Source organism: Otolemur garnettii, unplaced genomic scaffold (assembly GCF_000181295.1).
Source record: "Otolemur garnettii isolate 467f Iridium unplaced genomic scaffold, OtoGar3 scaffold00007, whole genome shotgun sequence".
NCBI classification, from domain to species: domain Eukaryota; kingdom Metazoa; phylum Chordata; class Mammalia; order Primates; family Galagidae; genus Otolemur; species Otolemur garnettii.
The window spans coordinates 3326872-3341197 of record NW_003852402.1 but is presented as its reverse complement, the minus strand read 5'-3'; the positions used below and the strand labels follow the sequence as shown (position 1 = coordinate 3341197).

The 14326-nt window shown below is 45.4% G+C and overlaps 1 protein-coding gene across 8 annotated transcripts in view; it reads left to right on the top strand.

Annotated features, from left to right (window-relative positions):
* PPARA (peroxisome proliferator activated receptor alpha) overlaps window positions 1–14190 on the top strand; it is a 43490-nt gene extending 29300 nt beyond the window's left edge. For all 8 annotated transcript variants that reach the window (XM_023509258.1, XM_012801234.2, XM_012801233.2 and 5 more), the window contains 5 exons: window positions 642–802; window positions 2631–2769; window positions 3833–4035; window positions 11252–11699; window positions 13870–14190. In XM_023509258.1, coding sequence (XP_023365026.1) covers window positions 642–802; window positions 2631–2769; window positions 3833–4035; window positions 11252–11699; window positions 13870–14117 — 1199 coding nt within the window. In that variant the 3' untranslated portion in view covers window positions 14118–14190. The remainder of the gene's footprint in view (window positions 1–641; window positions 803–2630; window positions 2770–3832; window positions 4036–11251; window positions 11700–13869) is intronic.
* The last annotated feature ends 136 nt before the right edge of the window (window positions 14191–14326 follow it).

Below are 14326 nucleotides of genomic sequence, written 5' to 3'. Positions count from 1 at the left end.
TTCCAAGGTGAGGCAATTAAGAGTGAAGCTGCTGTGGACATCTGTGTGTGGGTTTTTGTGTGGACATAAGTTTTCAAATCAGTTAGATACATACCTGGGAGTGCAATCTTATCGACTAGTGAAACTGTTTGACTTTGTCAGAAACTGCCACACGTCCCACCAGGAATCCACGTCCTCATCAAACGTGGTGTGTTTTTTTAATTTTAGTCATTTTGGTAGCTGTGCGATAGCATCTGGTTGTTGCTATAACCCGCCACGCCCTAGTGAGTGGTGTCAAGCATCGCTTCATATGCTTACTTGACATCTACGTATCATCTTTCCTGAAGTGTCTTTTCAGATCTTTTGAGTTCTTTGTAGCACAGACTGAGTGTGGGAGATTGAGAGACAGCCTAGGTGTGTACTGGGGGCCCAGGGTCAGCTCAGCGGGAGCTAGTCAGAGTGTGCAAGCTCTGGGGAAGCCAGCGTGATGGTGGTTGATGGTCACCAGAGCACAGGTGTGGCCCAGAGACAGGGTCGGCTCAGGACGCGTGCCCTGCACACCAGCTGTTCCTCACATGCTCAGCTGCACCCTCGTAGACCTGATTTAGACACAGGATAGCGACACCTTGAATATCCATCAGTCTTCCCTCTTTTTTCCCTAGATACCCTTTCACCAGCTTCCAGTCCTTCCTCGGTTACCTACCCTGTGGTTCCTGGTAGCACAGACGAGTCTCCCAGCGGAGCATTGAACATTGAATGTAGAATCTGTGGGGACAAAGCCTCGGGCTACCATTATGGTGTTCACGCGTGTGAAGGCTGCAAGGTAGGGGACCTGGGGCAGGGCAAGGTGGCCCCACCAGCGACTATGTGTGGCCACATTTATCTTACATGCAAATGTCTGTCATTACTAAGAGAGAGCTGCAGAAGACCCAGATAAGAAACTAAATTGAGTGTCCAATCAGTTCCTCTCTTCAGAGAGTCTAGGAGAGACTGTTCTGCTGAACTTTGTAAATAACTTAGAGAAATGCAATCTTTAAAAGAAAATAAGCCACATTAAGAGTGAGCCTTTTGATGGAAAAAATATTAAATGTACCTTTTCATTGCATACACATATTTATGTAAAATTGACTTTAGGGGAAAATGTCATGTGTAAAAATTAATTTAACATTAATTCAATTACAAAGCATTCAATATTCTGATCAGTATTGATATCCTATAGCTAATTTAATCTGAACACAATTCCTAGATTTAGAGTTTTAAGTTGAAGTGTATAGGATATTTTTTCATTCTGGCAATTATTTGGAAGGAGTTTAATAAAAAGAGCTTTGATATTTTGCTGGAATTACATTTATATATTACATACCTTAATGTGTAATGTGATTAAACCAGTGGGTCTACAAATCAGGCTCAAGGGAAGAACAACCTTTGAATATCTGTGAATGTTTAAAATTATTCTTAATTTTATTTAGCATTGCGTGGGGATGTCTTAAGACTCCTCATTTATTTTTGAAGATTCAGTCTGCATGTCTAGGTCACTACTTGTTTATGGCTGTTAATCAGTTTTATTTGGAGATGTAAAGATCACACAAAATCACTGTGTCTGAAACCAAACTTACTTTTCCTGTGAAAGGGAAGACCTGTTAAGAATGCCCAATGCTTTGTCATTGCCCCAAATCAAATATATTTTCTTGCATTAAAAAAAAAAGAGTGAGCCTTTCATTTGAATACAAGGTAGACAGGGTTTACCCTTGTAGCTCTTGGCCCTCACCAAAGGCCAGGTAGAGCAGGTGTTGTCATGTAGCAGGGAGGGAACTGGCCCTCAGAGACAGAATGTCTTGCTCACAGTACCCCAGTACCCAATGGTGGGCTGGAACTGGTGCTGGCTCCAGGCAGTTCCTTCCTGCCGGGTGGGAGCCTCTCCCCAAGCCATGTGTACCCTGAGGACGTGTCCTCATCCTCATGCCAGCTCAGCCAGGTCCCTATATGAATATGGTGCTGGGCTGGGAGTGCGTGAAGACAAGCCCATTGTCTGGCATGCTGCCCTCAGGACCATCAGCCCTTCTGCGTAGCTGGGAGGGTGATGAGAAGGATCCCCTACCTCCTCTAAGGGTTTTATTCCCATGCTCGAGCCTGGACTTAATGTACATGACATAGGGAGATCTAATCATCTAATGTTTGATTGGAATCAGAAATCCCCTCTCATTGCTCACACACACCTGAAGCATGTTCTCGCTTGTGGAAAGTGCCGTGGGCTTTCCTGGAATGTAACAGATAAGGACATTTTAAAATTACTTTGAATTTTGCCTCATTTTATTATTTTCATTTTAAATGTAATGAAATGTAAAATTTTCGCCTCATGGGGATAAGGCATTCTATCTGGGTGAAGGGCACACTTTCAACTTTGACTCAGACTGCACAAAACAATTCATGTAACCAAAATGTTTGTACCCCCATAATATTCTGAAATTTTTTTTTAAAGAAAATGAAAAATTCTCTGTCCTAATTATATCAGATTTTTCAGAAGAATTGTTTCTCTAAATTTAGTTTCTTTAAAAAGAGACGATAAATGAACAGCAAGGAAGGCAGATGGAGCAACCGCACTGATTTACTCGGGGCCACGTTCTCTAATCAACGGCGTGTTAATCTCACAGGGTTTCTTTCGGCGAACGGTTCGACTGAAGCTGGTATATGACAAATGTGACCGTAGCTGCAAGATTCAGAAAAAGAATCGAAATAAGTGCCAGTATTGTCGCTTCCACAAGTGCCTTTCTGTCGGGATGTCACACAATGGTAGGTAAGGTGGTGCAGCACTTATCCCCGATGATTCCTCAGTTCTCCTTCCTCGGAGAGGGCTGCATGTGGCATGAACGTGCTCCAACATTGACTGTCCAGACCACTTTGTGATCAGAATAGCCCAAGAGAGTAAAACTTTCAAATAGCCAAGATTCAGCAGAGCACCTGGACTTACAGCTAGAAACTTCCAACGGGAGGACTTTGCTATAAGATGTAAAATCCAGCGCGAAATCACCAGGATGACAGAGTGTTCATCTCATCCGTAGGAAGCATGTCCCATTTCAAACATCTTAATGTGAATTTCTTTTTATTCAACCAAACTCTAATTTTAGAACATGCTAATTATGACATGAAGGTGTATTTAAAATAAGTAGTTCATAAGGGTTGCACCTCTGCCTTCTGGATAAAGGACACGGTATTACATATAAAGTGATTCTAAAGCTCACTGTCATAGCCCTGCTCTAGGAGGTTGATAGTAAGCTTTCCTTCTGGTGAGATGAGTAGTGGTGTCACCTTTTATTGTAGTCTTTTTTTAGACAGAGTCTTACTTTGTCACCCTCGGTAGAGTGCCATGGTGTCACAGCTCACAGTAACCTTAAACTCTTGGGCTCAAGCAATCCCCTTGCCTCAGCCTCCTGAGTAGCTGGGACTACAAGTGCCTAACACACACCTGGCTATTTTTATCGATGGGGGTCTGGCTCTTGCTCAGGTTGCTCTCGAATTCCTGAGCTCAAGCAATCTTTCTGCCTCGGCCTCCAAGAGTGCTGGGATTACACATGTGAGCCACCTTTATTATAGCCTATTTAAAAAATCTGGAAGTTATGGGGTTTGAGTTTTCTTTTTTTTTTTTAGTTTTATTTTCATCTCTTCATATTAGAATAATAGGAAAGGGATTATGACTTGCCTGTGCATTTTCTCTCCTGGTTTAATTCCGGGTGGGACCTGTCCAGCCGGCTCTTGCGAGTCCCTCATAGCTCCACGTTACAACAGCCCCACGTTACAGCCTTTCTGCTCATTTCTGTTTATTTCCCCTTCTTCTCTGTCTCCCCGCAAATCCTAGCAATTCGTTTTGGACGGATGCCAAGATCTGAAAAAGCAAAGCTGAAAGCAGAAATTCTTACCTATGAGCATGACATAGACGACTCTGAAACCGCAGACCTCAAGTCTCTTGCCAAGAGGATTTACGAGGCCTACTTGAAGAACTTCAACATGAACAAGGTCAAAGCCCGAGTCATCCTCGCGGGGAAGGCCAACAACAACCCAGTAGGTGTCCCTCCTGCCATTTAGTCTTGTCTGAAGTGTTCTCTTGGCAATGTGCCAACTAGAATCGAGAATAATTGAGGAAACATGTCTAATGCAGAGAAAATAATATTGATCCCAAGGTCCAGCAAGAGACAGTAGACAGTTCATTCTGAGACTAAAATGTGGCTGAACAGCAATTCCTATCTTCTTGCTTGGATCTACCTCAACGCTCTTAGCAAGAGAATTATTATGATGGCTACATACTTAATACACCAAAAGGGGAAAAAAGCCCCTAGTTAATACCTTACCAAGTACTAGGGTCGTTTCTTAAGTGTTATGTTCTTATTAAATCCCTATTTTAAGGCCAGAAAACAAAACCATTCACACCCCTTCAGGATGTGCTCTGGCTCCGCAGACTGGGCCCTGCACATGGACCTTCCGGTCTGCTCACCCACACACCTGCCTTGTTCTTCAGAGAGAAGGCAGTGACACATTGGAGCTTTGAAAGGGTCACCTGTTTACAGAAACTTCATTGTCTTTTGGCAAGTTCTGGACCTCTTCAGAGGCAACAGAGTTTGCCCCGTGTGGGCACTTGTCCACACCCCCGTAGTCTTTCGCTCTGTTACAGAATAAATCTCAGAGTTACCTTCCAAGAGGGGACAGCCCTAGGTTGGGGAATAAAGATATTTTGCCTTTTCCCTGTGAGTGTGGCAAAACAGGTTTAATCTGTAGTAATGAATAGCTTGGAGCAATTCTTATTGGGAATTACTAGCTGGAATTTTTAGTCATAGGAAAATAAAGTATTTCACAAGCTGCTTACTTTCATGAACAAACCAAACCACTCTTACTGAGTCTTTTAATTCTTCCGTGAATTCTCCAGTTAAAGAGGCAGAGATATTTTAGAAGGTTCCAGCAGGCACCCATGCCAGGCGCCCCCAGAGGTTCGTACCAGGGGGACCCTTTCCCCATGATAAAGGCTTACCTTTTCACTTTGCATTTCTGCCCTGGAAATGATTAGTGTAGCCCCAAATGAGGGGAACAAAAACTTTTGTTCCTGATCTTATTATTTCTACCTTGGATTTTAAGCATTTAAAGCAAACTTAAAAGTCATCTTTGCTCTTAATGAAAGACCTCTGTTCAGTGTGAACTTGATTCCTGTAGAATGCCCTTCTGTGTCTCCCCACAGAGACCCCCAAGGCTCCCTTGGCCAGAGTGAGGAAGTCAGGACGGTGAGGACTTGTCACACAGTTACTCATGGGCAGGAATCTGTTTGTATTTTGGTCTTAAGAAAATAAATAATAGATTAATAGTTTAGGATTGGGGTTTATAATTCTGTTTTTGGTGGGAAGACAGGATTCGGGGCACTGCTAAGAGTCAGATATCTGCTCCTGCTCATGCACCTCCCGGCCAGGGCACTGTGGGCACCAGTTTTCACTGGTTACTGTAGACCAGGTGTCTTCAAACTACGGCCCGTGGGCCACATGCAGCCTGCCTAGGACGTTTATCCGGCCCGCTGGGTGCTTTTGCCCCCACTGCCTGTCCTGTTTAGCAGCTGACTCGTCCCGGGTCTCACAGTCCGGCCCTCCAGTGGTCTGAGGGACCGTGACCTGGCCCCCTGTTGAAAAAGTTTGAGGACCCCTGCTGTAGACCATATGCTGTAAGCCAGGATCACATCTTCACCATGTCCTGCACACAGAATGTTAGAGGCTCCCTCTCCTCCCCACACCAGACTGCTGGCCTTCTGGGGCTTGCTGCTTCCAGTACAGGGCAGCCCACCACTCAGGGACACCCACCACCAGCCACACTGCCCGAATCTCCCCTCAGAGCTCTGGTTTTGTGGCTGCCGTTGTTGTTGGCTGACCATGGTCTGTGTGTATTCCTTCCAGAGTTTTGAAAGCAGTGCCTTCTGTTGGTGGGACAGCTGTTGAGACTGGGCATTAGCCCAGACATGCTTGCCTTGACTGTACCCAGGCACTCTTCTCGAGTCTCCTTATATCAGGGCCAGCCTGGGTGCTCTCAGCCCTTACCATAGCTTCAGGAAGGTGGCCAGCCCCGGGGCCCCCACCTGCCTTTGTTGCTGTTTGGGGGTGGGAGGAGGGACGATGAATTTGCCAGTGAACAGCACAATTGTGCAAGGTGGTGAACTCGAGCTGCAGGCCTGGGGGACAGGCCGCCTCCACCCTGCAGGGGCTGCCAGGGTGGCAGCAGGTGCCAGCCCTTGGCTCTGACCAGAACTGGGCCCTCAGGTGTTCAAAGCCTTGATGTGGAAAAATCTAGACAGGTTTTAATTTTAAAGCAGTCCCTCTGGTTTGCTGGGGTTGGGTTCCATTGATCTCTGTAGTGGTCATGTCTTTGTTCTGTGAAGACCACCTGATGGCCTTACAGTCAGATGAAGCAAAGCCCCCGCTGACCTCAAGCCAGTCAGGGCACTGGGGGACCTGGAGGGCAGACACTGCAGTGGTGACGGGGGAGGTGCTGCAGGGAGCCACGTGGGCACCTTGCTTTGGGGAAAGGTGGGTGGAAAAGTGTTTCTGTCTGGACACTAGGACTGGTGTGAGCCCCTGAAATTTCAGGACTGTGGGCAAGAAAGTGGTCAGGGCCCTCAGTGATGGGGCCAGAGCACCCTTGGGGAGTCCGCTGCCTCTGGATTTCACAGGGACAGAATCAGAGCTGAGAGGCAGTGGGGACAGCAGTCCCCTCTGAGCAGAGCTTCCAAAAGGGGTGCTTTTCACCAGCATCTTCAGAAGTTAATACGATCTATCAGGGCTTGAGAATATCATGAGAAGATTTTGAAGAAGCAACGTGGAAACGGGCTGAGGAGCTCTGGTGAAGGCAGAGCCTTTCTGGGACATTTGTTTCCCTGTACCCGAGGGCTTGGCTCCCAGCCCACACGCATACTCTGTGCACATACGTGTGCACACATGTCCTCACACACGTGCTCGCTGTCACACAGGCTCAGCTGTGTTTGGCTTTACAAGTTACCTCTGCCTTCTAAAAATTCTTTAGAGTCTTGGACTATCTCTGGTTATGGAAAATCTTTACCTTCTGAGAAAACAATGGAATTTTAGACAAAATCATGAATCCATTGTAACCACCCTGCTATGCAAGTTGAGATTAAACAGAGTAAAATGTCCTGTTAGAAAGAAGACATGAAGCAAGGACAGTAATCTCTGACACGCAGCTGAGCACAGTGTTTTGAGATCAGTTCCAAAAGAAATCCAGCATCACCTCAACATTTCAGAATCTTTGAAATAAGGGTGTGCTTCCGGGCACCATGCTGGGGTAGAATTGCCCCTGTTGGTGGGTGTTATCTTGTGCTTTGTCTTGGGGTTTTGCTTACTGCGTGTGGTTAAATATTATATCTACTATTAGTGCTTAAGTGTCTTTACATTGAAACATGTGCCTTATATTTTATGCTGTTTCTAGAAATAAGTAGTAAAACTCAACCAAGTGCTTATTAAATAATTTTATCCAGAGAAGTTCTATCAATGATTCTTATTTAACTTTTCCTAAAAGATGATGGCTGCTAACTTAGAGGAATTAGTATCATTTAACACCGCAGAACACAGCAAGCTGTGTCAAGGACAGCAGTGTGTAGCGAGGGGAACGTTTGGGTCTTGGCTGGAGTGATTTGGGGACAACTAGGCAGCTTTCTGCCTTGTGGTGTTTAACATCTTTATAGCATCCTTGACTTAATGTATTTGAGATGAACACAAGTTATATTATCAGATATATTCATATTCAAACTTGAGTATAAAAGGCACATTCCAAAGTTAAATATAAGCTGCACAGAATTTCTGAAATAGTCTCACCAAGAATGCTTATCAATCAAGTTTGGCAAATTTTCAAGGGTGTTTTATAACACAGATTCTCGTTACCTTTAATAAACATCCGTTTCTTAATGTTAACACTTGCTTTGTATTAAAATGGTTTTAAATTTTGCCTATTAAATGGGGTCAGCTTTATAAGAGCCAAGTAACAATTTCATAAAAATGAAATGAAATATTTGTTACCATGTAAGTCCTCATTTATGAGAGTACATTCCCCATCAGCTAGTCCGGGGCCGGCTTCATGGACGTGTGAGCTATCTTACAGCCTTCGTGTTTAGAAGGCCCTACACTTGGGGTTAATGTGCTGCTGTTGCCATCTTGAAACTCTTAATAATTATCTTTTTCTTTTTTTGGGAGACAGAGTCTCACTCTGTCACCCTGGTGTAGAGTGCCGTGATGTCAGCTTAGCTCACAGCAACCTCAAATTCTTGGACTCAAGTGATCCTCCTGCCTCAGCCTCTTGAGTAGCTGGACTACAGTCCGCAATCCCACCACACTGACACCTGGCTAGTTTTTATATTTTTAGTAGGGACGGGGTCTCACTCTTGCTTGAGCTGGTCTCAAACTCCTGAGTTCAGGTAATCCTCTTGCCTTAGCCTCCCAGAATGCTAGGATTACAGGTGTGAGCCACTGTGCCTGGCCTTAATAATTTTGATCTTTTAACAAGGGACCCACATTTTCAATTTTCTCTGGCTCTGCAGATTATATAGCCAGACCTACACTAGTCCTGAGCAGTGCTCCACTAGATAATAAGTGATACCAAGCACTCAGTGGTTGGAACACTGTGGGAACCACCACCCAGTCGGGCCTCCCAGAACACATTTATGTTAAAGCCTCTAGGAGGTCCCAGCTTCACTTAACTCAGTATTTCCCCAATTTTTTTTTTCCAGTTTTTGGCTGGGATGGGGTTTTTGAACCCACCACCTCTGGCATATGGGGCCAGTGCCCTACTCCTTGAGCCATAGGCACTACCCAAGAACTCTTTTTATTAAAAAGAAAAATTTATTGGGTCAGCACCTGTAGCACAGGGGTTCCAGCACCAGCCACATGTACTGAGGCTGGCAGGTTCAAAACTGGCCCAGGCCAGCTAAACAACAATGACAACTGCAACAAAAAAGTAGCCAGGCATAGTGACGGGTGCATGTAGTCCCAACTACTTGGGAGGCTGAGGCAAGAGAATCACTTAAGCCCAAGAGTTTGAGGTTGCTGTGAGCTGTGACGCCACTGCACTCTACTGAAGGTGACATAGTGACACTCTGTCTCAAAAAAAGGAAAAAAAATTATTTAGCACATTTATTTCTGCTGAATGTACTTTAGAAAAACCCAGTGATTTGAATAAAGTAAAGATGGCATGATAGTATATTTTCTGGAGTAGGGGGAATACTGCCATCTACCCTTTAAAAATATTTATTGAGTACATCTGATAAAAGTTAATTCTTTAAATCTGAATTTAAAGTTTCTGTCAAGAACTACCCCAAACTTTTCCATAACCGTGGTATTCTTGTCTGTTTTTAAGATCTTTGGAGAGAGACTCTTTTAGCCTTTCTTAATCAGACAAGATATTTTGAAAATAGGCTTTGAATTTCATACTGAGAGTGCTTTTAGTTACTCATGAGTAATTTTTAAAATATCTTGGGCTAGATTTGGTGGCTCATGCCTATACTCTCAGAATTTTGGGAGGCCATGGTGGGAAGATTGTTTGAAGCTAATAGTTCAAGACCAGCCTGGGCAACATAGCAAGATCCAGTCTCTACAAAAAAAAATTTTAAATTAGCGAGCTGTGGTGGTAGGCACCTATTGTCCCAGGTACTCAGGAGTGGAGGAACTCAGGATGGCTTGAGCCCAGGAGTTTGAGGCTGCACTGAGCTATGATCATGCCACTGCACTTCAGCCTGGGTGACAGAGCAAGACTTTGTCTCTAAAAAATAAAATCCCCTTTTCTCTGTTGCGGATTTATAATCCAACACTATGTTGCAAATTCTAATTCTGTGAACATATTTCAAAGACAGCCTGTCTGATTGCTAATTCTCTCTACCTGGCCAGGCCACAGGTGCCCGGAAGAGGGTTCTACACTGTGATCCTGGAGATGCTTGTATGCCCAGAATGCAGGAGACACTTGGTGCCGTGGGTGCAGGACCATCAGTAGTGGTGGGTTCTGCCCACTGGCAGGTGCACCTGCGCTCTGCGTCGGTGTTCCGGAGGCTTGGAAATAGTGGCTTCACCACTGCTCTGTTGCCCTGTGTTCACTGTAGACCACGCTATAAACTAGAGACACCCCAGAGGCTGTCATTTTCTGCTCTGCACACAGATGCCATTTCAGCCAACTGGGATTTGTCCCCGTTCTCCTCAGCCCCACCAGACGTATAATCCCTTCTAAGCCTGTTGGCTTCAAATAATGTGGCCAGTCATCTCTTCTTCCATAACAAGCCCTTTAGAAAATGGCAGGACAGGCTTGGCGCCTGTGACTCAAGTGGCTAAGGGGCCAGCCACGTACACCTAAGGTGGTGGATTCAAATCCAGCCCTGGCCGCCAAACAACAATGATGGCTGCAACCGAAAAAAAAAATAGCCAGGCGTTGTGGCGGGTGCCTGTGGTCCCAGCAACTTGGGAGGCGGAGGCAAGAGACTCGCTTGAGCCCAGGAGTTGGAGGTTGCTGTGAGCTATGCCACGGCACTCTATCCAGGGGGAAAGCTTGAGGCACTGTCTAAAAAAAAAAAAGAAAAGAAAATGGCAGGACCCTCAGGTTCAGACGTGAATGGCCCCACAGCCTGTGGGGAGCTGCCTTGGGGCCTTGGCACTTGTTCTGGAAGCCAGAGTGCTGGGTGAGGATGGTGGAGTCCCACACACAGAGAAAACCGGGCACTCCACGCCTTCTCCACTTGATCCCTGAAGGTTTAACAGTGCTCGTTTGCTCATGTCTACAATGTATTTTACCTACAACTTTCTGAGTTGTATATGTTTACATGTTCCACGGCGTTCAGTAATGAAGCTTACCACTAAAGTTTATAAATTGGTAAAATTAAGAATTATTGCAACTGAGGCTCTCAAAATAGTATTTAGGAGTTCAGTGACTATTATAAAGATCAAAGGTACTTTGCTAATACTCTTCTTGTTAGCTTTCTTGCCAAAATCAATACATCACTTTCTTAGCAATGAAATCACCACCCAGTGTCAGGTGATGTTACCTCACTGGTCTATGTTGTTTGTTTTCCATGAATGTCTCACTTTCCCCGACCATTGTGGTTTTAAAGTTGTCTGAGGAGGCGGCCTGTGCCTCGTGCACATTTTGAATTCTCCATAGCACCAGGGTGATGGTTTGGATACAGCAGGGACTTGTTCGTTCATTGGGGATTGAAAGCAGAGCTTGTCACAGACCACTTGACTTAGTTCAGCGATCTTCTTTGCAGCCTTTTGTTATACATGATATGGAGACGCTTTGTATGGCCGAGAAGACGCTGGTGGCCAAGCTGGTGGCCAATGGCATCCAGAACAAGGAGGCAGAGGTGCGTATCTTCCACTGCTGCCAGTGCACGTCAGTGGAGACTGTCACGGAGCTCACAGAGTTTGCCAAGGCCATCCCAGGCTTCGCGAACTTGGACCTGAACGACCAAGTGACGTTGCTGAAATACGGAGTTTATGAGGCTATATTTGCGATGCTGTCTTCTGTGATGAACAAAGACGGGATGCTAGTAGCATATGGAAATGGTTTTATAACTCGGGAGTTCTTAAAAAGCCTAAGAAAGCCATTCTGTGACATCATGGAGCCTAAGTTTGACTTCGCCATGAAGTTCAATGCGCTGGAACTGGATGACAGTGACATTTCTCTTTTTGTGGCTGCTATAATTTGCTGTGGAGGTGAGTGGTTGATTTAATCCTCCGGAGCCGGGTCGCGTACAGGCTCCTGTCTTGAAGAGTTTGGCAGTGGTAAATTCGACACCAGCCTGAGCTGTTCAGGCAGAGTGGACACTGCAGGGTGGGGGGACGTCTGAGTAGACGTGAGTGGTAATTATGTCGATATTGTATGACATTACAGTGTATAGTGTTATTATATATAAATAAATATTTCTATATTGTATAATTATACTTCAGTTATGACATACAAATATACTCCATTTCTATTATAATTATATCTAATATTATAAACAAGTATGTTTATATTGAATATGTTGGATAGAATATAAGCATATTAGACACAATTACAATTATATAATATAATACAGCAGAACCTCTGTAAGGTGACCACCCAAGGGACTGTACATACGGAGGGGGTCACATAAGGAACTAGGCCTGCTGTACTGATATGTTACATGTGGTGCATGTCCTAATTTTTGAAAATTAGGCCGACTTGAGGAGGTGGTCAGTGCAGGGAAGTGGTCAATAATGGAGGCTCTCCTGTAATATATATGGCCTATATGTTATGATATTCTTACAGTATTATTACATAATTGTATTATATCCATATTATAGACTATAATCTCTAAAGTGCCGTACGATGTTAGTGTACTTGGTGTCACTATTGGCAATAGCTGGTGCTGTTTCCTAATTAAACCTACGGGTAGCTAAGTGGCAGCCACTGCAGGGTGCAGTTTGCTGGGGAGACAGAACCCGGTGAGGAAGGCTGGGCCCCTCTGTGCAGGCCGGCTCTGCAGCTCAGATTTTTGGCTCAGTGCACGTGCCTTTAAATAGCCCTGTCTTGGGTCTAGGAAGGTCATCCTCTGACTGTAAACTCGGCTGACTTTACCCAGCCGTGGTAAAGACTGAGGGGAGTCACTACCTCCCCCCCGCCCCCGCCAGCTGCCCAAAGGCATACTGTCCCCCATGATTTGCCCACTGTGGAATTGAGGCTGGCTGCATCTGTCTGGCCTCGGGCCTACCTGGCAGGTCCCTATTACTGCCGGGCTGGGCACTAGTCAGAGGGACAGAGTCCTTACACTCTGGAATAAAGTATCAAAGGGCAAAGTAGTCACATACGACTTTACTCTGGACAAAAGCATAATCACAGTTTTTTAAAAGAAATTATAATCCTGTATCGATCCTATTTAAAAAATGCCTGGGGAGCTATATGTTATATTTGTTATGGCTGGGGAGCTGTATGTTATATTTGTTATGGTGGAGTTAAAATTATCTTTTAAAAAATTTCTCTGTTTAAAAACTTAATAATTATGGCTTGGCTCCCGTAGCACAGTGGTTGCAGCACCAGCCACATGCACCAAGGGTGGCGGGTTTGAACCCGGCCCGGGCCAGCTAAAAAACTTAATAATTATATTTATTTTACAACAATGAAGATAAACACCCCACCATTAGCAACACTTGAAAGGCCCCAGTAATGGATGGGGCTTTAAAGGGAGCACCCCCTGTGCAGTACAGTCTGGGGCAGTGTGCTCTGGACCCAGAGTCAGGGTCATAGCCTGAGACTGTCCCAGATAGTCTGGTACCAGCTGCCCCAGGGGAGTCACCTGCCCCATCCATCCCTGTCTCAGGGGTCCTCTGCATCCTTTCCAGCCATTCAGCTCCCTGCCTCAGCTCTCCAGGCACTTCTTACCTGGCTCTCTTTACCTGACTCAGTTGGAAGGTGCCTGTGACAGAGCTGCAGGCCACATGCCGTGAGTCTACCATGATCACACTACTTAAACCTGGTGGAAAAACTGAAGCCGGATGTGTAGTTTTGACTCAGAGATAAGAAATTCACTTCCCATATTATGCAAAATTGTTGCCATCACTATCAGGATGTACCATTACTCCTCATGTCTTGGGTTTCGTCCCTGACAGGCTGTAACCAGGTAAACCCACACGGTCAGGTGGAGACCGGGTGCTGCTGTGGCCTGATAGTGTGAATATTTAGGAATGATTGTCGGTCCTTCCTGTCCTTATTTTGCTTAGGGACTTTGGAAAAATCTGTTTCCATCTTCTAGTCTAAAAGCAGCTCGGCTTTTCTGTGTGAAATAGGAATGTTTGGTTCCTCGCGCTGATGATCAGTTGTCGGTGATTGTCACACTCAAACGTCTCTCTCTTCTTTTGAGAATAGATCGCCCCGGCCTCCTAAACGTAGGACACATTGAAAAAATGCAGGAGGGTATTGTGCATGTGCTCAAACTTCACTTGCAGAACAACCATCCGGACGATATCTTTCTCTTCCCAAAACTCCTTCAAAAAATGGCAGATCTCCGGCAGCTGGTCACGGAGCACGCGCAGCTGGTGCAGATCATCAAGAAGACGGAGTCCGACGCCGCGCTGCACCCCCTGCTGCAGGAGATCTACAGGGACATGTACTGATACTTGGAACTCAGCAGCAGCGGCGGCGCTGCTTCTCAAGGACCTTTCACGTTGACAGCACTACAGAGGCGAAATGGGAGCAGTGTGATTTTGCACAAATATCCACCACAGTAGCCTTAGAGGCTGGAAAGCCTGAGCCCTAGGTAACGGGAACGCTATTCCTCGTCTGTCTTTGTTTTAACCAGGCCTTCTGAGAGCCTGCATAGCAC